Here is a 23,604-nt window from a genome sequence, read left to right as displayed (position 1 = left end):
CAAGTACTCCACCTGAACATATTTTAAAAATTAGTGTTGTAAAGGTAGATGGGGGTGTAAGGGGCATCTGCTATTTTGCTAAATTTTCAATTAAAGCCCACTTCTAAATGAGTCCATTAATTTAATCCTTTTTTTAAATAGAATTTGGTGGAGTCCCACATTGGTACATGCATGCTGATGGCCATGTAACATGTCTGTGAATAACAACAAAAGTCTAACATTGTTGGTGTTCAATGCAGTGTTCATGCCAAAAACATAACACTGCCTCTTTCAAATCACTAATTCCAACTTTTTGACCTGGGAAACCCTGCCATACTATATAATATTGCAGTTTGGTGTGACATTTGATGTCCATCTTTGCTAGCTCTGATTCTGTGCATCAAAAACTGAATGCAATTTTGCTTTGCAACCCAAAGGTTTAGATAGGTGTGAAAATCTCTTCATGAATATCACTTACCAAGTTAAATATTTCAACATTCATATTGATCAGTAACCAACTTCAGTGTCATCAATCACAATGAAAATGTTCCACCAGACACTAAACTTCTTCGAGTCAAATATGACGCCATACAAAGTGTTTGAGTTCATTCTAGAATGACAGAATAAAGGATCCTTAGTCACATACCTGCCATGGTGTGAAATTGCTGAGGTTGGCACACTCATTATGGGTGAAAGGACCATGTCTTGGCACACAGGAATGCATGTTGTGTAAGGCATGTGCCACAGCATAGACAGCTTTGTAAATATTATAGGTGATTCTTTGGTCATAGTCAAATTTTCTTTGATCCAGTTTTTCTTCTCCAGTGCACCAACCTTTACTTTTAATGTCACTATCTCTTGAAGTCAGATTACTCGTTTTCCATTGGCATCCAAAGGCCTCCTCCCAGAAGATTTTAATAAATACATCACTAGATGATGTGAAAGGATGAGCTTTGAGGAAGAAGTCTTCCATCCCTGGCACCTTACCCTCCTTTGGAGTCAAACCAAGTGAGCCACTCATGATGTTGCCAAGCTCGGCGCTGGAGGTAATGGTGGTAGTGAACAACGCATCACTAGTAATCCACAACTTACCAGTGATGCTTTCTCTGGCAAGCGACTTGAGTACTGGAAGCAGGTAAAGATGATTACAAAAGGCCAGGATGACATTGACTGAGGATCTCTTGACTATATCATTGATCACAGCGTTTCGATTGGCGGAAGGGCTGATGGGGACAGTCTCATGGAATGCTATGCAGATTCCAGATGCCAAGAGGTTCGCTTTTAACACTTGTGAGCCCAGAGTTCCATAGTCATCCTCGCCAGACAGAAGCCCCACCCAGGTCCAACCAAAGTTCACCACCAACTCCGTAAGTCCATATGCCTGAAAGTAGTCACTAGGGAATGTCCGTACAAAAGAGGGAAATTGAGCTTTGTCGCTGAGCAGTGGAATTGATGCAGAGTAACTGACCTGTGAGATAAGATAAAGCAGCTCAGCTTTAGGCAACAAAAGCCATATGTTCAAGAAAACCTGGCTTTACTGGACATCATAGACAAAGAGCAACTTTTACAGGCTATTTTAATATATCTTTCAACTGAATGTTGTGTGTTTCTAGCACATTATCTGATGCAAAACCCTTGGTCAAAGCCACTTGTCAACTGTATTGGCATTTATGTATGAATGAATGTGGAGAATTTATGATTTTGAGCTTAACTAATATACAACTCGGTAATAGAATCTTCCAAAAGAAAAGCTCCACATCAGGAAGAATGTAAATTCATAACACATTCCATATGAAACTGCACATTGTTCATGAGGTTTTAAATGGCTAAATAACTCTAGTCCAATAAGTAGAGTACACATCATCCCCTGTTTATTGCCCTTGATAATGGCATTCCTATTTATGGATGTCTCTACTGGGTTAATGAGAACGTTATGTGTGTATCATTTTATAATTTGTAGAGAAATGAGATTGGAGTAGATGCTTTGGGTTTCTTAAATAAAAGTAATGAATCTCCAGCCATGTAATAGTTAAGACAGCAATGATTTGGATAACCTATGGACACCTTAGTCAGAACTGTATAAGTAATTTCACCTCACCCATTACCTGTGGCATCCTATAGAGTCCCAGAAATCTGGCCATTGAAAGTGAAGAGGTAGAGATTGATTCCCCAATGACTGCAGTCATTACAGACTGATTCTGGCACCGGTAGTTCAGGATGGGATTTCCTCTACCTGTTAACAGCCAAGCAGTCCCCAGCAAACTTCTTTGTACAGACAGGCAGGAATCAAATATCTGGAATCCCAGTGTAATGTTTGGAAGTAAAGCCTGATGTTTGTTGATTTCAATGATGGTGAAGACCATGGCTTGAACCCAACTGTATGTCATAATGAAGAATCTGATGAGGAATGACAAAGAAGGAGATTCGAGATAAAATCTCAATTGGCAACCTTTCTTTGTATAGTTTTTATGAACCAGCAGATATTTCTAGATTGAATTCAAATATAGAACCAAAGACTTAATTCACATCAATATTTGAGATATTCATGTATTGTAATATTTTCAGTTGTTTATGCACGCACCATATATCAAAGAGTAATAATACTTTTAAAATATTTTATTATAATGTGTTAGCAAAAGACTTGAAGTGAAGTGAGCAAAGTTGTGGTTTACCTACCGGAAGCTATGCATAGTTTTTCAAATGTATAAGGTCTTGAAGCGTAAAAACATCCGACTTTATTGGTCCCTGTCAACAACAGGAAACTGTTCCTACATCTTTGAAGAGAAACTTGTGGATTGGTGTGCTTTGTAACTGTCTCTCATTCTCTAGGATACCAATCAAAGTGCTGACTGCAAGGCCCCTTGCATTGTCATTTCATGTGTTTCTCTTCCTTGTAGGAGGAAATCATCATTGATGTTGGGACCTGTGCAGAAAGTTTGCCATGGGAAAAGTTTAACAAGCTGGAAAAGTTTGCTCAGTTTTTCCAAGTATGAGTTTTCTTGCTTTGTCTCACTTCACCAGCATAGTATCTACTTCAAAGACTCCATGGTATAATATGACTTCCTCAGTTACTACCAAAAGAAACACAGCTTCAGACGTGGTGCGTCATGGCAAATGGTCCTCAACTTCAAGTAAACCAGAACTATAGAATCGTTTTTTTACCCAGGCCAGAAACCTAAACCTACAATCATTCAAGGTGTCTGTCTACAGGCACCTGAAGTAAAGGATGGATGAACACATGAATGCAAACAATATGGACCAGTGTTCGCTATGTAAGAGACAAACAGACAGGAAAACCTGTGTCTTGTACCACACTACAGAGCACCAAACCTACTCTTATCAATACCTCCATGTGTATCCTCTCAGTGTCAATGTCCATGCCTTATCTCTCCCATTTCATGCACACACAAATATCACCAGAATGCACACCAGCTCCCAAACATCCAACTTACTTGCCACATCACACTGTAAGCATACTGTAAAAAGTTTGAACTTCATGCTGATTAATGCTCACGCCACACTATACAACCATGCATGAAGAATACATAGCTACTATGATATGACACATTACTGCTCTCTCCCTTTGCTGGATATTTGTGTGCATGAAAGAACACCTAAGAGGCATTTTCCTCTTTCTATGTTTGCTTCAGAATGCAGCACACTAATGCACATATGAAATGTAATCAATGCAATCCGAGGTTTACTGACCTTAGTATATCTGAAATTGTGTCAAAATCCATGAGTGGATGGTCGGGAAGGCCCATTCTCAACCAACAGAAAGCCTTCTTTGTGGTTTCACTTGACTTTGTAAATCACACTTATGGGCTTGCGTTGCATACCTCATCTTTCATGATGCAAGGGCTATGCACACCCTTAGTTAACTCTTCCCCCATGGTTTATATCAGCCACCATGCACATTTTCAAAATTCTGATATATCAAGCCTAAAGTAGAAACATTTTAGAAGCATGCAAATGTCAACTACTATGAGGCTCTCCCCAGCCACTTTTTTTCAGCCAAATATACCATCATGATCTACCTCATCTACAACTACCAAGCAAGGCCTAAATGTTTTGATGCCCAAACGTATCACTGCAGTCTATACCAATCACAGGAAAAACATCCTTCTCAGTTAATTCCGTTTTTTTAGGAGATACAATACTAAGACCTTGAAGGATTATATCTTCAATCTGCTTGCAACTAGCAACTTTACAGCATCGCTCAGGTTCTGACACACCCAGTCTTGATCAATGGGGATATCCTAGACATTGCATGTACCACCATAACCAGCCTCACCTACCTTGCACTGTAACACTTTAACTGGAATGACAATGTTGCCATTGTCATTGACCTGTGGCACACAACCCCCTATCCAGTTTGGTGAGATACACCTGATAGAGTATGGCCAGGTTCTTTAAACCCTTTCCAACCATTGCTCTACCAAAACATTCTGCCATCCCTGACCATTCCCTGGCAGTTGTTTTAACCCATTGCACAACTTCATTCATACCCTGCAGATAACAGCAGATAACAGATGATGCCAATCCCCTCACCCAGAACTAAACCAAGAAGGTAAAGCCCTCCATTCCTTGGTACAGTCAATTGCTAGACAGCAACAGATGTGCTATCAGACATCAGGATAAAAAGTGGCAGTAAATGTATATTCAAGAAGGCCGGATGATCTTAAAGACCCTCACAAGCAGATCATCATATTGGTAAGGCCATCTACCACAAGACTGTTTCTATAAGGCTTGCAACAGCTACATTCACACATCATGATACAATATTGATATATGATTCTGCTTTAGTATGGTTCTCTAGTACCTCTATTACTACATTTTCAAGTGTAGTTTTGTAAACCATGGATTTGGCACTGTTACCATGGGTATATTGTAGTATATTTAAATATATTAACCTATGGATTATAAACAATTGTGTAATGCTAATTTTCTTGTAGTTTTGAACTTCATTTCTGTGATCAGCCAATATGCTTTGCAAGGACCTTGCATATGCATATACTCATTTTCCACCTAGACTGAGGGAATACTGTGCTGCTAGAATATATGACAGAACTGAACAAAAAGGACCGGAGGAGATGTAACAACAAGCACGGGCTAACTCCTCTAGTCCATACAACCATACACACAAGAGTACTCTGGTCAACCAGAGGGCTCTTGTGAGTTAGAATATATGACATCCAACTGGCTCAACTGAATAGTATACTCCATGTACAGCATACCTCATCAAGGGTATTGACAAGTATGACAGACTCAAACTGGTCCTTAGAGAATTCCAGCAGCTACCACTGCATGTCTGCATAACATTAAATACTTGCTGTGGCGTATACAAGGAAGTCCACCCTGGTATCCGTACTAAACCTGGTGACCAACATTAAAAATTGATGGCGCATGCCAAACAGCAGCCCCATCACCATGCTGGCAATGATTAAAAAAAAGAGATGTTGTTATTCCAGTTGTTCTCAAGATACTCTCCTAGAATATAAACATTCCAAATTCACTGGGTTCCACTCTGTCCCAACTTTCTCATGGAGCTAAAAATGTTGGTCTTAAAGACTGAACCACCATGAAAAGTCCCACTTATACCTCTAATAATATTTTCCTCATTCGTTCTGTGCCACTACCCACAGCAAAATGCGAGTTATGGGTAATGGCCCTGTTGGTTTGCAAATTGGTTCATGCTATAACAGATATTTATATGGATACATCCAGCTGAACAAATTAAAATAATCAATACATATATTTTTTAGTTAGATTCTGGTCAATTTAATGATAGTTGACCCTCAAGCTTCTTACACAATTGGTTGCAGAGCCCAGATTGTGTGAGTATCACAAATCAATTGTATAGGTTTAGCATTGTGTATTAGTGAATTTACATAGATATCATGCATTACATTTGCAGGCTAGACATCCTTGATCAGGAGTGCACGTTGAGGAATGTGATGGCAGGCTGCACAATACAGAATTGAAATATAGGTTGACCACTAATTCCAGGGTTGGTGCATTCAAATAAGTTAAGATGATAGAAGGGACATTGAAAGCACATATTTGGCACACTCCACTCATGAAATATTGGAATTAGGAGATGAATCTTATAGGTGGGCATGCATGAATTATATTACATGGCCAGAGGCTTAATTATGATGTAACTTCTTTAGAGTAAAACTACAGTAACTTGAAAAATGTGTTATCATTCAAAATGGATAAAGAAAAAGACATTTTTTATATAGTTCAATAATGTGTTTTAAGTACTTAAAAAATTTTCTTTTGAGGATGCCTTTCTGTTTTAAACATTGAAAAATACTAAAGCAGTCTTATTTTAATAATAAAAGGTATATCTATTAATATAGCCGGAAATATATTTCAAAACCTGTAACATTAGTTTTTGTCTTACATTTATAAACATGTTTTATTAGGTTCGTATTACTTTTTCAAAGCACACCTATTACAAAATGTATATTGCTGCCTTATATTCTGCTGTAGCTGGCTGTACACCAGCCATTAAAGGTGTGCTGCAGTGTTATTGGCCTGAGCCAAAAGTAAAGGTCCTTTGAGTCCTGGTATAGCCCTCTAAAGAGGGCTATTGGTCTACTAGACCAGTTCATCCCATGAAGGCAACATTTTCTAAGTGTTAAAAACAGCCTCTTAGGAGACAAAAGAGGTTTTCTGATTGTCACATCTACATGGGTTTTCAGCATTTAACAGGTTTTCTTGTGTGTGTGTCCTTTACTGTCACATACTCACAACAAAGTGTAGTGAGTTACTCCCCTGTCTGTATAGGGTGACCACATGCTGTATTAGGTACTTAACCATGCAATGGGGCTTAGATGTGTGATGAAGGTCTAGTTTATCTGCAAAGACCACTGCACATGGTAAAGCGTGTGTGCAGTGGGGCTTGGGTGTGGTAAGGGTTTATTTGTATGTAAAGACCTCCGTACACGGAGATGATAATGTGCATTACTGTATCAAAATACAGTATTCTATAGCTGTAACATTTTTATTATTCATAACTATACCAAAAACATCAATATTGAATCATTAGACAACAATTATGATCCTGCTGATGTTCAACTTCTTTCTGTACACTTTCCAGTTCCTTTGTAATGTAGAAAAGAGAAATTTAACAGCATTGTAATACTTCTAGTTGTTATATTATGATTGTTAATTACAGTATATATGTTTTAATGCATATTTCATCTCTTCTACTTGATGTTGTGAGTTATAGTTCTTCCCTCTAATAAGAAATATAAAGTAAAAATATTATAATGACACATTTAAGATTTACGTGCTAAACTTTCAGACAATATGTTACTAGCTGCACAGTCACTTGTGCATGTATAGATATTTTTAAAGAGTGAAACACTATGTAGTAGTGTCTCGTTCACGTAACGGAACTTAAGTGTTGGAAGGGACTGACATGTCTAAAAAAAAGATTCATATAGAGCAAAGCCTGTGCATAATATGGGTTGCTTACATAAAGGGACTTCACAGTCATGAGAGACTGGCCTATGTAAGAGCTTCCTACAGAACAAAGACTGTGTATTTTATGTTTGTACCCAGAAAAGATTATTTAACAATGGTGATGCAGTGTCCTATTCATGCTACTTGTACAATTATTTCTATAGAATGTTAAGAGTCAGCATAGCAGGACCTTGACCAACTAATCAGGTGTGAATGTGGTGATTGAATAGTCTCTCGGTGCACATATAGGGGCTTACTCATGTAATGCGGTTTGGGTGTGGTGATGGACTGGTTCACCATGAAAAACCCTGAATAGGGTGCAGCCTGTGTGTAATATGAACTTATCTACCCAATTGGCTTTTGGTGTGCTGAAAAAAAGGCCTGTGCATGAAGAGTGGTCTGCAAGACAAACAATGTACATAGTAGGAAGTTGCTTAGATAATATAATGTTGGTTTGGTGAGGGGGTGTATTGAGTAACTGGTGTTTGGTGCCTGAGTTAAGCCATTTAACAATGCTGCACATTTTCCTAAATAAATAAGCATTTCCGGGGGTTAGACAGAGGAGACACTTCTGCTCGCATCAAGAGACCCCAGTATGCAGATTCTTGGCCAAGCAGCTGTCTAACATCTCTTTGAGGGGTGTGTAGTTCATGAACAAGATGGGGTCATACATTCTGTGGCACCATGTAATGGGGTTGGATCATTCATCAGGGGAATTCTTGCTAATACACGCAGATACAGTTTAGACATACATAGGGTAGGAATTGCATATTAGGATTGCGCCCAATTACTCCCTTGTTGCATATGCCTGCATATATACTCTGATTTAGCAGCATGGTGGAACTATATCTGCTATTTACTATTTTGGTACTCATAATCACTTTCATATGCTTTATGTACTGATTTTCGCAGCACATGTTTTCTATTCAAGAGTAACATTGGTTAAATAAAAAACACTGAAGAACGTACCATTGTGTATTCTCTGTATTTTTCTCTGAAAACAAGAGTGCCTGAGTTCCTGAACAAAAGGGTTCTAGATCTGTTCCCATGATTCCTGAGGGGTCAGGGCTGTCATGTTCAGTGGTTGCCGGAAACCATTCGCTCAGTGTTTAGTTTAGGGTGGCTTATAGTGACACTGTAAGCTAGCTGGTCTCTAGGCCAACATATTTGACAGGGGTGTGTGGAATCACTCTAGGCACTTTACCCAAAGGTTCTGTTGTCCACAAACGTGCCGGTCCTACGGATTAGTGGGAACTACCCGTCACTATTGTATGCTAAGAGAAATCTGTGCAGCAGAGACATTGTGTGTAGTAGGGACTTACACACATTATGGAGGATCACTATGCTAAAAGACTGGTGTTTGCATGGTAAACATTGCATATAGTGGGGTCTTACATATATAATAGAGTTGGCTGTAGTGAGGAATTAGCCTGTCAATGAAGAGCTTTAACGATAATGATGTGTTTGTGTAGTTAGGTCTTCACCACCTAACAGGAATTTAATGTCCTTTATTAATGACTGTAGTTGTGATTACCATCAACCTAGAAAAAGGTATACACATTGTATATGCAACTTAATTATAACAATCATTGTATTTTAATATTAGAAATATATATGTTTTTAAATTGTGTATTCTCAGACCATTGTGTTTCACTGTGAGGACTCTAATACTTACTACACGTACCCAAATGTGCTCACACACGCAACATTTTAAAGAAATTTTGTTATCCTTAAACCTTGGGGGGAAATCAATTGGATATGTACTGGCCTTAAACAACAGTTTGAACTAATTGAAGGGCTCCTTCAAAATAAATCTACATCGAAAATGGTTGCCACCCTTGCTAGGCCACATAAAAACATGCATCCAGCAAACATACAATATGTGTTAGTGTAAACCAGTGCGTATTGAACACAACCATATCTATTCTACATATTTCATTCAAGAAAAATCAGATATGAGTTTGGAATTTTCCATGGTAATTTCTGTTTGAATTACATTAAGATACCCAAATCGATTTTTCAAATAGACTGCGCAATTCCTGAGCTAACAGTGTCTCCATGATAGAAAATGATGGCACAGTAGTGTATGTGTTTTTCAGATGTTATTATTTGACCAGCTTTGTAGGTGTAATGTCTGTATTTCTTTAGTGCTACCTGATTTACACATTTGTAGCATCAACATAACATACTTTCCGCTCTGTCTAACAACTAATGTTTATAATGCTTCTGATTTACAGTCTGACCATGAATTGTTTTGCTCAGGTTTCTATAGAAGTTTGTCAAATGGCACAGGTTTGCAATCTGGTATAGCAAGGTACAGAAATCACTCTGAGTCAATGTTACTTTTTGATGAATTGTGAGAATTGACACATTCATGTAAACAGACTTCAAACAATAGATTGATTGGAATACAGTCAGGGACACATTTATCATGGTATTGTGTTGATCTTGCGGCACGCAAAGAGAGCATGGGTGACACAAAACCAAGAATGGCATTTACTAAGCCATGCAAGACCACCTTGCTTGGCCCTGCATGGCTTGGTAAATTGGGAGTAGCGCAGTGCAGTGCAAGTCACTGCCATGCGTTGCTCTGTCCCTGGGAGGTATTCCATGGTGGAGCCTGGGTGTTCCCATGAAACCACCCATGGATTTTGGCGCATTCCCAGACTTACCATTAGTGCTAGGCCTGGGTATGCACCAAAGTGATTACTCTCCCGAGGGGAGGAATAACACGGAAAATATGTTTATATCTTCTTGTTTTTCCTCTTTGTACATTTGCAGGACACATAGAAAGAGGAAGGAAAAAGTCTCAGAGGATTGTTTGTGAGCAAAAAGGTGTCCCTTCCTGCACTGAAACAATCCTGCCTACATCGCACGCACCGTTACACCACGGAGCAAGGATGCCTACATAGGCGTTAGGCAGCAGTTTGAATAGTTGATAAATATGCTCCTCAGTTATTAGAATACCTAACACTACCATAAGAAATTCCTGGGACGACTCTTCTTCTGAATTTAAGGTAAATTATGTAACACCAAAATAAAGGTTGAAATGATCATGTATACCTGTCACTTTCTACAGCTTGAATGTTTTTCAGTAATTGGGTATTGATCCAAATAAGGAGCATGCAGACCTTTCAAACAATTGTATTCTCTAACACAAGAGCTGTCTGCATTTACTTTTCTCTCATTAAAATCTACAAGGTACTACGATGAAAATGGATAATATTTGACAATGCAACATCATGCATACCCTCTCTTGAAACATTTGTCGCCTATATTTACCTTTGCTGCATCCAAACTTAATCCTTGTGATTTATGAATGGTAAAGGCATAGGGCAAACAAAGAAGAAATTGTTCTTTAGGCAAGTAGAGATCTTTTACTAACAGGAACTTACTCAACCTTGCTCTGCTCCTACCTACTTGTTTTCCCTCTCTCTTCTAAGTTGTCAAATCTCATTAAAAATGTCTCTAACTTAGGGGCATATTTACAAAGGGATTGCACCACTGGAAGGCATACAAAAGCAATGCTCTGCACCATATTTACAAAGTGGTTAAGTCAGGTTTTGTGTCTTAACACCGCTTTGTAAATATAATAACCTTTCATGCATGTATCTGCCTGAAAGGGGCATGCAATAAGTATTGCTGTGGGCATTCCACCAAAACACCCATTGCTTTTTGACGCTTCCCCAGATTTACAAGGATCCGTAAATCTGAAGCAGCGACAAATACTAACACGATGCAATATCAGGCATTAGAACGGCACAAGGAGGTGAAATACTTTTAGAGCAAATTCTATTTGTGTTTGCTTATGTGCAGGACGGTGTCCCTTCCTTCGCATAAACAATCATTAAATAATGACGATTTGCTACTTCTATGTGTGCTGCAGAAAGCAGCACTCATAGAAGTAATAAATTGCCATTATGGGTTCTTTATGTGCAGGAAGCCACATTTTTCTGCACATAAACAATAATTCCTCGCAATGCAGGCATCCTTGCACTATGGCACAAAGGAGTCATTGTTTGTGCTAGTCAGCTATTGTTTGCACCAGCACTATGGAAAACACAGGGGCGTGCTGTATTGTTTCAATATGGCATAGCCCTGAGTTTTGGAAATGGCGTGGCAAAGCGTAATTTGCCGCAGTGCAGCACTCCACTATTTCCTTGTAAATATGCTTGTTCGTTTTTTGGCTTATGTTATGAGATCTATCAAATTTCCTTTAACTAGGCCCTCCAAGACACTCAAATTCCAACACAAAATGATCCTACAATTCTTACAGAGGCTGAGTTTTTAAAAAATGCCTATATGTGAAACTGATTTCTCCTGCGCCTTTAAACTTTTTTATAATTTTTTCACATAGTGCTAAATGTAAGTTTTAATGCTCAATACTATCCATGCACGTAAGTTGAGCAATTTCCTGCTTCTCTCACGGAAGCATTCAAATATTAAAATGTGTACACTCTTCCAAGTGGTCATAGGCCACACAATCTTCTTGCAAGTTTTGAGGAGGTCTTCCTTTTCACTTGTAACTGACTTCTTGTGTGGGAAAAGAGTACGTAAATTAAATCAAAAGTCACTATCCTTTTTTTGATTACTACAACTATTCTGATGTCTTTCAATATGTTACCATACTCCACATCTGCTGCCTGTCTCATATTTGTTGTTAATTCTGAAAATTGACACTCAAACCATATGTTGAGATTCCCAATATTGTCAAAGATGTTTTTGTTTCTTCATGGAACAGTTTGTTAAATACCGTTTGTCCTTTTACAGTTTTCAATTGAAGAAGACCACCAAAGACTATGACATTTTCCGACCACAAAGAATTACATAGTCTGGTCTGAGAATGTTTTGCATTCTCAGATGAACAGACATTAAGTTTAAAACCATGCTCACCACATCAATGATGAGAAACGTCAATGTTTTCATAATGCTCAAGACTTTATGGCACACATCACCCAATATCGTGAGATACTCCAGTTTGTTATCATTCCCACAAGAAAAATACAAAGATGATGCAAAATTATATCTTTTATGTTGTGTGCACCTTTTCCATTGGGTGATATTACAATACAAGAAAGGTTACAATCTGTCTTTTTATGGACATATGCAGTGAGCACTTGTTTGAGAAAATGTTTCCCAGTGCTTGCTTGACCACTGGTATGTAGAAGTGTAGGCTTGAATGTGGTAAATGCGCATTCCCATTTTTAGGGGCTCATTAGGATTGCGGTTAATCCGCATCCTCTGGGCCGGCGGAAGCCACCGCCGGCCCGAGGATGCGGATTAACCACTGCGGACTGAAAAAAGACCCCCGCCAGATTAGGATGGCGGGGGGATCTTTTTTCCGTCCGCCGCTTTTCCGCCGCGGTCGCCTTCCGACCGCGGCGGAAAAGCTCTAACATGGCTTGCGGTGTCTATCAGACACCGCCAGCCATATTAGGATGTCAGCGGTCCTATGCCTTTACACGGTGGCATTTCCGCCGTGGAAAGGCATACAGACTTTTCTTTAGGGGCCCTTTGCGGGCCCCCAGGGGTCAAGGGGGGCGGGGGGTGCACATGGGGGGTACCTATGGTACCCCCCTGCCTTTGCGTGCATGAAGCAGCAGGCACCACGCGGTGCCTGCATCTTCGTGCACACAAAGAAAAACATGGTCTTTTTAACATTGCGGCGTGTGCTGCTTCAAGCAGCACCCGCCCCAATGTTAAAAATACAGGATGTGACCGCCAGGGTGGCGGTCACATCCTAATTAGCATGGAGGGACCGCTGCTGCCCCTGCGGACTGTCCCTCCTCCTCTGGGGTGGAGGACGGACGCAGGTCCGTCCACCATCCTAATAGGCCCCTTAATGTCAAATTCCATGCTCATTGGATGTTGCAATTTACTGGTAATTCTGCAGTTGTTCCTTATAAAGTTGAGGTACTACATTTTGTAAGTCAATATAATCACTCTTCACCTAATCCACAGCATTTTCCACCCTATGAATAGCTATGCTTGCCTATTTTTCAAGAATGAGCTGCCCAAGAGGATCTTGACTACCTTTGCCTGAACTCTAACTGCCCTGAGACCTGTCCTTTGCAATCTCAGCTGCTATTATTTCCTGTTGTTGAATTTCTTAATGTACCGTTTTGAGATAGGCAGAAAACACTGGACATTCCATGTGTTCTTAAGCCTAACATTTCTTCCACAATACGCCGATGTTTAAACATCCACAGAAGAGTCAAATAGAATAATTCTGTTTTACCTGCAGTTTGCCAACTGAGCTAGTGATGGCTGATGAGACTCACTTTGCTGTGTCTCACTAAATAACTATTCCAGCTGGAAATAGATTCAATTTTTTGTTCAAAATTATTTCTGTATGTGTAGAAATTAACTACTTCATACTGACACAGGTTCTTTAAACATTACGCTTTGGGCAGTAAGAATCCATCATATTTATTTCTACAATCTCAGTGCTATCAGAATCAAAATTAGCAAGATAGTGAATCTCTGGAAATGGCTTCAGCACTCCTTTGTATGTAGAACTAGGGTCTAAACTAATCCTAAGGATGGATTTGCTCTTTTCATATAAGCTAGAAGAGCTCACTCTATCACAGGCCTCTTAAGAACCAATCTCCCCGTGTAAGAGGATCTTCGAACTAAAGCTATACTGCTTTTTAGAAAATTATTTCTCAGCTGAGATCTCTTCCGATAGTTATTTCATTTTAGTCTTTTCAGACTTTTTTATGTATGAAGGGACCTATCGGGCAACAGCCTTGGATATGTCTGCTGCAGACTGCATGCCCATGTTTCCATTCCACTGTGACAAATTGACAGGGTTATAATCCTTAATTTGCTTGGAAACCTCTCTTTTCTTAATATGGTATGTATTTCTACAAGATTTGCCAGTCACAGAATACTTGACTGCAGACATACACCTCTTTACTCTCCCTTTTGAGAGAACAGGCCAAGGAAATCCAATGAGACGTTATGTGTAGTATTTCGCTTTGACTCTACATCTGTGACAACAGCATCTTCCATATTTGTGCAACTGGAATTGCAACACTTACTGCCTAAGAGTCCTGTTAGGAGACTCATATGAAAAGTCACAGGTAATTTACTGCTCAATGAATGAATATACTGACTCATCAGTATTCTTTTAAAAATGTTGGCGCACATTTTACCCACCGTAACATGTGTATATCTGGGGCATCTCTACCATGGTATTTTATCCTCCAATATTAGTCAACAACCTCACCTAGAGGGGATATTGTTTGTGCAGATGAAGCCACGTATGGCTTAAAATATATGCTTAAAATCCCTAAAACTATTTGCTTGATCTACTGAACACAATTCTCCAGGGGACTGATTCACAAAGGTGAACTTATACTTTTAGTCCAAGTTTACGATTGTATGCTTCTGGGCCTGCGTCAAGAGTTTCATGGCTCCCCTTCAAGTCCAGTGAAAGATAAACTAATTTCCCTTTTAGGCCTTTCAGTAACTCTGAAAGTAGTAGTAGTGTTGGGCTGCATGTGTACTATAGCTTGGGGAAGTGTGCACTGTCTGGATAACAGTACTTTAATACACTTACTACACATTCAGCTGGTAAAGCTCAGCAGGATTTTGGAGGTAAGTTATTGTGAAGGCCTCTTGAAGGCATTTTTTCTTGTCTAGTTTGCTAAAATAGTACCTTCAAAATAAATTTGCTGATACATAAATCAACCCATTTCTCCGCTATAGACCATACTAGAACTCAATATTATATTTTCTCACAAATATCTACTTTTTTGTTTGTACCTTGTAATGTACATGACTGCAATAAACACATTCTTAGGAATTTCTGCTGATGTTTCAGTAAATTTAGCAATTTCTTGTCTGAAACTATCTAACAAGTTCTTTTCAGTCATCCCTTCACTGCTGTAATCCACTGCTACTTAATTTGCTTCACGGTTTCTTTCAGGACCTAAGTATGTCATTTGAATATCATCCATGCAACTTGCCACATTAGAGTGGGTGCCAAGTAACAGAGCATTATTTATTGCTTCTAGGTAAAGAGCTGGACATTTGACAAAATGCAACCTTTTCACTAGATTACACATTTCCGTGTGATGAAAAGATATCATCCAAATGTGGTGGAAAGAACTTTCACATACTTGCTTTGATAAGAAAGAAAAAGAATGTCCTTATAGTTGTTACAGTTTTTTAACTCGGCAGGGATCAATCCTTTGCAAAAGTCTGGTACTCTTTTACAGTTCTTCTGCTGTACTTCTTTAAGAAGACCTTAGTTTATCGGCAGACTCTTCTCTTACATTGATCATATTCCTGTACTACTGACACACAAAGGAGCTGGAGGATGTTGCTGTAACATCTCATCCCTAATTATATATTCTAGGCCTGATTCACAAAGGCCCTCTGCACTTGTGGTGGAGGACACGCAGTCATAGCTGGACATGTGCGATTAGTTGTTGCAGGATCTCCAAACTGCAGTTTCTAATTGCACAGGTCCCGCCATGACTGCGGGGCCTCCGCCATGACTGTGGAGGCACTTTGTGACTCAGAACCTCTGTGCTTCTGGCAACTACCTTCTCAATTGTAATTGCTGTACATTGTTTCATTTCGTATGTATATGTATTAGTGTCAACCCCAAACACTACATAGCTCTCCTCTTAAAGGAAAGCTTTCATACTGAAAGTATGTTTCAGTTTCCCTCAAAATGACACAACAGTTTGATATAGTGAAATGCTGCTCTTGGTGGGAATTCTTCTTAAATCAAGTCACTAGCCTGCCTAACGTTCTCATTCTATTAAGATTAAGAATGAACAACTTCCACTTTCAAACAAATGTGTTGTTCACAAGAGTCTGTACACACTTTTCTGCCTTTGTCTAGCTATTCTTCTCTGTACTTCCTTCATAGATTTTATAATATCACTAACCAAGTGCTAGAGAACTTCTGTTATTTAAACTTTGTCTTCTTTGCTGTAGAACGCCTGTCTCCATTCTTCAATATAATTCCTCCTTTTAATAGATTAGCAAGGCCTACTTGTGATATTGATACTCTTTGCGTCTTTGTAGTACTTTTAACATTTTTTTTGTTTTCTTAACTAACTTTATATTGAAAACATGAGTACTCTTACCAACATTCTTTGTTTTATTTTCAGTTTTTTTCCAGGGGCTTTTTGTCTCTCTCCTTCCCTAGCTTTTTCAAATCAGCCATGTTTCAGTTTCTTTCTTTTCTGTTCTTTTCTTGACATTTTTCGAGAACTTGGAAGTGTAGCTATGAAATCCCCCCAATTGGCAAACAGCACAATTCAGTTAAAGAAAACAATCAGGTCAATCAATGGGGTACATGTTCTATCACACATCATATTTATGTCAGATGGGAAGACACAATATTAGGTAATCCATTTGATTTGAAAAGGTGTGTGCTAGTCCACTCTTGTTGACGAGTTTCACAAGGCTATTGATCAAAACTCATCAGTTGTTGATGCTAGTTCAGTTTCCCTATTATCCAAAGTGGAACGTATGTTGACGTAACAGTTTCTACCTTAATGAATAATCTAGACCATTTTAAGGACTGGATTATGTAGAGTAAATTTGATTGACCTCTGAATATTTCTATTAATAATGAGACTGTGTTTATAGAATGAATTTATGTGGAGCAACAAAAGCTCGAATTGTTAGTTTATATAAGCGATGAGTTTTTAGGCTTGTAATTGTAGGAAATAGAAAAGAGAGGAAGCTAAGACAGACTGATCGGACAACCACCAATGAAATGCCTGCCACAGCAGAATGCTCAGGCAACTGTCAATGAGATAAGATTGCGAGTTGCTTGAGCAATCTGAAGTTGCTTACTGTCTCATTCATGACAAACATGGTTCCCTCAACTTCTAGAACTGTCTGTAGATTTTCTCTGAATTTCTCCACTTTTTCTTCTTTGCTCCAAGATTTTCTCGATTGTCTTCACAACTGGTACTGTATGGCTAACTTTAAGTCATGGTGTTGAGCATTTCAGGTGAGCTTGGCATGTCCTTGAACCATCTCAAGAAGTGTTATTCGTTCTGAATGATTCCTGGGCTCCTTACAGTTAGTCCTTTTACAAATATGACTGGGCAACCTGGGTTACTTAGGGGTTGGGATGGGAAATTGATCCAGTACCTGCATCCATTTCTGCTGGGCATATCCTAGTCAATGGGGAACCTGTAGGAAATAATTTCTTAGTATGCAAAGTTTTCCAGTCCATCCTCTTTCAACCAAAACCAAAAATTCTCAGCTTTGTGGGACTTAAATAGGGTACTGAATTTCTTGTTCCATGTCTAATGCTAATATGGGTGTTATTATTAAGAGGAATATCTAATATGAGAGCCTTAGATAATAGACAGTAGATAATAGATATAGGTGGGCCGGGGTCTAGGGGTAATGTATAAATACATTTACTCCTGTTTTACAGAGGCCCTGACCTCTCCTTCGGATCCCTATCAGGCTCTTTATTTTTCCCTGACGGTTCTTCCAACTGAAAGTTTCATTGGAGTGGTTACTTACCGGCCTCCCGGACCCAGAGCTCTGTTTTCCCGGAATTTTAGTAGCCGAATAGAACCCTACTTAGCTAGTTCAAAGGTTACATTTCTGGGTGATTTAAACTTTCACTTGGAGAAAATGTTATACCCTAAAACGCAGGCCTTTTTGGAAGTTATGGATTCCTGTGGTTTCCCTCAGCTAGTGAAAAGTCCTACGCATACGGCAGGACATATCATTGATGGGATTTTTTCGAATGATCCTAGGGTAAAGATCTTGGACCCTAGTCCTCGCTCATGGTCTGACCACTTTGCCATTTCCTTTACTCTTGAAATGTTAGTATCCCACCACGACCCTAACAGTAGGAATAGGGTGGAGCGGAAGAGAAACCTCAGACGGTTTAGTAAGGAGGTTCTTCTTGACAAGCTTAGCAATTATTGCTGCTTCTTCTACGACAAAATCATTGTCGTCTACGACAAGTTTACCAACTGGTCAACAACAGCTTTGGATTCCCTTGCCCCTCTCAAGAAGCAATATGAGGCAAGAAAACGCCCCTCTGCCCCATGGTTTTCCGAGAGACTGAGAAAGCTCAGGCTGGTGTGCCGACAGCTGGAAAGAAAGTAGCGGATGGACCCTTCTATAGCAGAAAGGGACCTGCATAACCTCAGGCTAAGGGAATATAAGCAAGTTATAAGCGAGGAAAAGGTCTCCTACTATTCAACAATGACGTAATCTACTGGATCCTCTAGGGAACTTTTTTACTATGATTAACTCCCTCCTAGCCCCCTTGACCAGTGCCAGTACCGAGGTTTCTTAGGGTCTCTGTGACAAAATGGCAGGTTTCTTCTATGCCAAAATTAAGGCCATTTACTTTTCTTTCAAGAGAAGTCGTATTTTGTGGGAGTTAAAACAATTCCCCCTTCTGATCCTTTGGTAGTACCCCTGGTGAACTGCCACCTGCGCTTTTTTCCGCCTATCCTTCAAGAGGACACTGAGTTGCTGTAAGTGGGATTAGATCTGGCTCTCCCCTCGAACCCTGTCCTCTTAAGATTTTGAAAGTGGGAAGTGAGGCTATTGTATTTTCTCTGACCGCTATCCTCAATACCGCCATTACCTCTGGCCAATTTCCCACCGCATGGAAAACTGCGGTGGTAAAACCTCTGCTAAATAAGGCTTCTCTTGATCCGACCGAATTAAAAAACTATCGCCCATTTCCTTGTTGCCCGTTCCAGCTATGATCTTGGGAAAACATCTTAACCGCAATCTCATTTCCTACTTGGAGGAATTCCAATTGCTTGATGGCTCGCAGCATGGTTTCAGGAGTGAACACAGTACCGAGACGGCATTAACCGTTGTCTTTAACAACATTTGGCAACAGGTGGATGCTGGTCACACCACCCTACTGATCTTCCTGGACCTGACTGCAGCCTTCGATATGATTTCTCCAGGTAGACTGGTTGGCAGGCTCCAGGAAATTGGAATAGAGGATTCCGCACTCAATTTGCTTTCATCTTTCCTCACGGATCGCTCACAAATAGTTAAGATGGGCCAATTTCTGTCTGCTCCAAACAATTGTTCTGTGGAGTCCCCCAGGGATCTTCATTGAGTCCTACTCTCCTTAATATCTATGTTGCCCCGCTCGCTGCCGTTGTAAGGTCCTTTGGCCAGGAGTCCTTTCCTATGCTAATGACAATCAGATTTTGATTTCCATCACGAAGAGTGTGTCAACCTCAGCACTAAATTTCAAAAACTGTATACAGGCGGTGGCTGCATGGATGTTTGAGAACTATCTTAGACTCAATGGGGATAAAACGGAGGTACTAATCTTTGGAGACAAGTTGGACATCTGGTCAGAGGATTGGTGGCCCTTCGCTCTCTGATCTTGTCCCTCCCCCTGTCTTAGTGCCAAGAAACTGGGCATCATTGTGGACTCCTCTCTGTCTCTGAGTTCACAAATAAACAGAACTGTTTCAACCTGTTTTGGGATGATACAGACTCCTAGGAAGATCTTCAATTTTCTTTCCCTTCCAGCTCGGACACAAGCGGTGGTGGCCCTTGTGGTATCTAGGTTAGATTAGTGCAATGCCCTTTATTTAGGGATAAACAAGGGACTTCTGCATTGAGTCCAATTGGTGTAGAAAGCAGCCGCTAGGCTGGTGATGGGTCTCCCTAAATTTCATTCAGTTTCAGCCACCAATAGAAGCCTTCATTGGCTCCCGCTGGGGTGGAGAATTGTGTTCAAAGCCTTTTGCCTGATCCACAAGGCTGTCCACAATAGGGGGTCAGAAGGCATCAATAAAATGTTTCAAAGATACCTTCTGGCAAGGACTTGAGATCTGCTAGCAAGAATCGTGTAATAGTTCCCAGGTTTAGGAAAGTCAGGTGGGGGGAGGGCATTCTCGCATATAGGAGCTAACCTGTGGAATTTGCTTCCTCCCCCAATTTCCACTCTGGAAGCCCATTCTTCAGTTCATAAATCCCTGAAGACCTGGCTTTTCACTTGCTCCAATCTTTTACCTGCCCTAACCCTTTAGCTCTGTAACTCACTAACATCTGATACTCTGATCTCTGTCAGCAGTGCCTTGATGCCCCTGGGCTAAGTCCGCTCTTTATAAGACTTATATTCATTCATTCATTCATTTATCAACAGGGTGTTACCTTCTATGTTACTAAGTGTGCTAAGACTATGGGCCTAATTTTGACTTTCACAGACAGGAGTCTGTCAATCAGGGTGGTGAAGGACATTATTTTGCCAACCTGACAGATTACCATCTTACATATTTAGAGATGATCGTCAGCCGAGCTGTCTCACAGTACATTTTAAGGAACGACAGCCATGGTGGTAACCATCAAGTTACAGAAAGTCTGTTAGGGTAGGCATGAATTTCTACTCCACTAGCAGAGATTGCTGAGTTTTTCCCACTCTGTGCACTGTGTAGCTTGCGGAATTCCCCCAAACTGTGCTCTGCTGAGTTTTTCCTTGCTAAGTTAAGTTGCTGAGCATGAGCAAGGAAAATCTTACTCCAGACCACCTCTTGGCGAGATAAATCAACATAGGTTGACATGAAAGCCCGATACCGCTTGTGTTCAGAAACCTTCAACTCATGATGAGGAATGTGCTGCTCAAGTCGAACATCTACCCAAGCCGCAAAAAGAAGCAGAGCCCTGTTGCGCTGCTCATGGTGCCATTTGTGCTGATATTCCAGTGAGGTACAGACACCTGGCACTAAAAATCAGTGTGAATGGCACAACATATTGCACTCCACTGCTTGTGGAACTCCGCGTAGCGCTGCTGAGTTTTTTGGTCACTGACCATTTTGATTACCATCCAACAAACGTTTACAAAGTATTGTTTTTCAGAAACAATTTCCCAAAGTTTAGGGCCTTCACTCCCTTGGAGTTTTCAGGATTTGGGATTCATTATTTTGTGTTTTTTTATAGCTCAGCACCAAGCTTTCACTGGCCGTGATGTACAGCTTAAAAGCATATTACACTGTCCACCCTTAAACCCTTGCATGCCTGGGACGACCCCCGGCTGTCCGACGTCCCAGTGGGCGTGTGCGTCAGACGGCCGGGAGCCGTCCGATTTGCACATGTGTGGATGATTCCAGCCGTGTTGAAGGGGTTAATAGGATGAGAAGTATAATGCCTTTCTTCTGACGGAGTATCCTATCCATCACATTCTTAATACTTCCCTATGTCTGCATCAATTTTTTCTATGCTGCTTTCCATGACTGTAAGAAGCTAAGTGTAGTTCCAGTCATGCGACTTACAAACATCTGCTTTTCATTAACTTTACAGCTTTTAATTGCTTTCAAATAGCCATTTAAAATGCTATCTCTCTCTACTCTCGTCAGATGGTTCAGAAGAATTATGGCTGAGGATAGCATTGATATATCCCTTTTGGGTGCCCACTGTACCAAAGAGTCAATGACATCAAAAGTATGCATTTTAGCAGAACGCCTGGACCACATTTGTAAAGCTGCAGATTGTTATTTAGAGTCTACTTTTTGAACTTTTTGATAGAAACCACTCATTAATGTGTCTTGCTATGTTTAAATACAGAGCTTTGAGCCTCTGATTATTAAGCCTCTGCACTAGTAGAATGGAATATCTATCCCACTAATGTGGTAGGAGGCTTGGATCATATTAAACAGACAGATGAGAAGATTCTACCTTACCTATTCCTTCATTTTGTTTTTCAGTTCTAGTTAAAATTGCAATTCATACCCCACTATTAGATGGTTCTACATTTCCTTTTCACCTTTGTGGAGATGCAGTTTCTTTGAGGCCTGGGTATAATTTTATTTATGCTGGAGTAACCCAAGTAATTTCATATCATTTTTGTGATTTCAAACTGATGCGATTAACCCCATTGCATAATTTGGTGTAATTTAGGGCAAAAATGCCTACACAAGAGCCAGGAAGAGAGTGCAAGCAACTGCTGGCTACTTTTTTTTCTGGTCTGTTGCATTTAGCGCTATGTTCTTAGTGCAAAATGCATCCTCAGCTTCATTATTCACTATGAAAATAGATATAAATGCAGAGATCTCGTCTTCAAATAATTCCACACAATCGTACATACATTTGCTGTCATTTTGTATGTTTGCGCTAAAAAAAATTACATGAGTTACTCCCACCCCTAGTTTGTTTAAGATTCAAGGTTCACTTTGCGTATCCACAAGCCAAGAAGAGAGACACTTTATCCTCATATATATTTTCAAGTAGTTTCATGATTGTGGATGTTTTTCTTGTTGCAATAAAGAGGAGGATCAGCTGCTCTGCAGCATGCGTTATTTGTATGGTTGTATTCTGACTGTTATTGCCATTGTGAGGCCATTGGGATACTAGGGCTACAAGAGTGCTAACTATCATTATCAAATAATCTTCAAACACAGAGTTGTAGATATTATCCAGGATATGTATATTGAGCAGGATCTGAAGAAAGGTAATAGTAAAATGGGAATCATGTAGCATTGACTGGGCACTAAGTATCATCAAAGGATACTAGTGAAGACAGGACAACATACACCAGAATTATAGAACTTTGAAGTTAGTATGGTAGGAATCAAAGATTAGAGTTACAAGCCTACACTACAATCACAAATGCCAACTATTCATTAAGGGTAATGACTGTAACGATTGTAGGTCTAACATCAAGGATCAAAACTGGCAATCAATGATCAGAAGAAAGGATGGTCATCAAGGATTATGGTTGTAGAGGGAATTATAATAATCAAGGTTGCCACATAACAATATTATGCATTGGTTTAGTGTACTATACATAATCTGAGGAACTTTAATGATACTCCTTATTCCTTTCACCTAGTTATTTCTTGGAAGAAACCTCATAAGCACATTTCAAACTAAGGCACACAGAAACTCCAGTGACTGCATTATTTTAAAGAATTAGGTGTACATCCTTTGTCAGAAAAGACATTCACATAAATAAAAAGCCAAATAAACAGATTTGGGCAAATACAAAAGCATGTCAATGCTCAGAATCACAGTAAAATAACATTACTACCTTGTTTTACCAACCTGTGCAGGGATGCCTCCACCAGACATGGTGTCCATAGTGCTGATGAATTCCACATTTCCCATGGTAAAGATAGTACAATAAGTGCTGTAGTGACAATAAGACTGTGCAAGTTCAGCCCAGTT

General features: G+C 39.9%; 1 protein-coding gene across 1 annotated transcript in view; it reads right to left on the bottom strand.

Annotated features, from left to right (window-relative positions):
* The window catches only part of LOC147678456 (extracellular calcium-sensing receptor-like), a 98,658-nt gene that overhangs the window by 53,261 nt on the left and 21,793 nt on the right, over positions 1-23,604 (bottom strand). Inside the window, exons 2-4 of the mRNA XM_086945639.1 lie at positions 2,993-3,050; positions 2,085-2,376; positions 626-1,447 (exon numbers count right to left, since the gene is read on the bottom strand). Of these exons, the coding sequence (XP_086801765.1) occupies positions 626-1,447; positions 2,085-2,376; positions 2,993-3,050 (1,172 nt within the window). The remainder of the gene's footprint in view (positions 1-625; positions 1,448-2,084; positions 2,377-2,992; positions 3,051-23,604) is intronic.

Source organism: Lissotriton vulgaris, chromosome 12, assembly GCF_964263255.1.
Source record: "Lissotriton vulgaris chromosome 12, aLisVul1.2, whole genome shotgun sequence".
Lineage (NCBI taxonomy): Eukaryota > Metazoa > Chordata > Amphibia > Caudata > Salamandridae > Lissotriton > Lissotriton vulgaris.
Note: the sequence above shows the minus strand (reverse complement) of the source record. Positions and strands in the feature narration are given on the sequence as shown.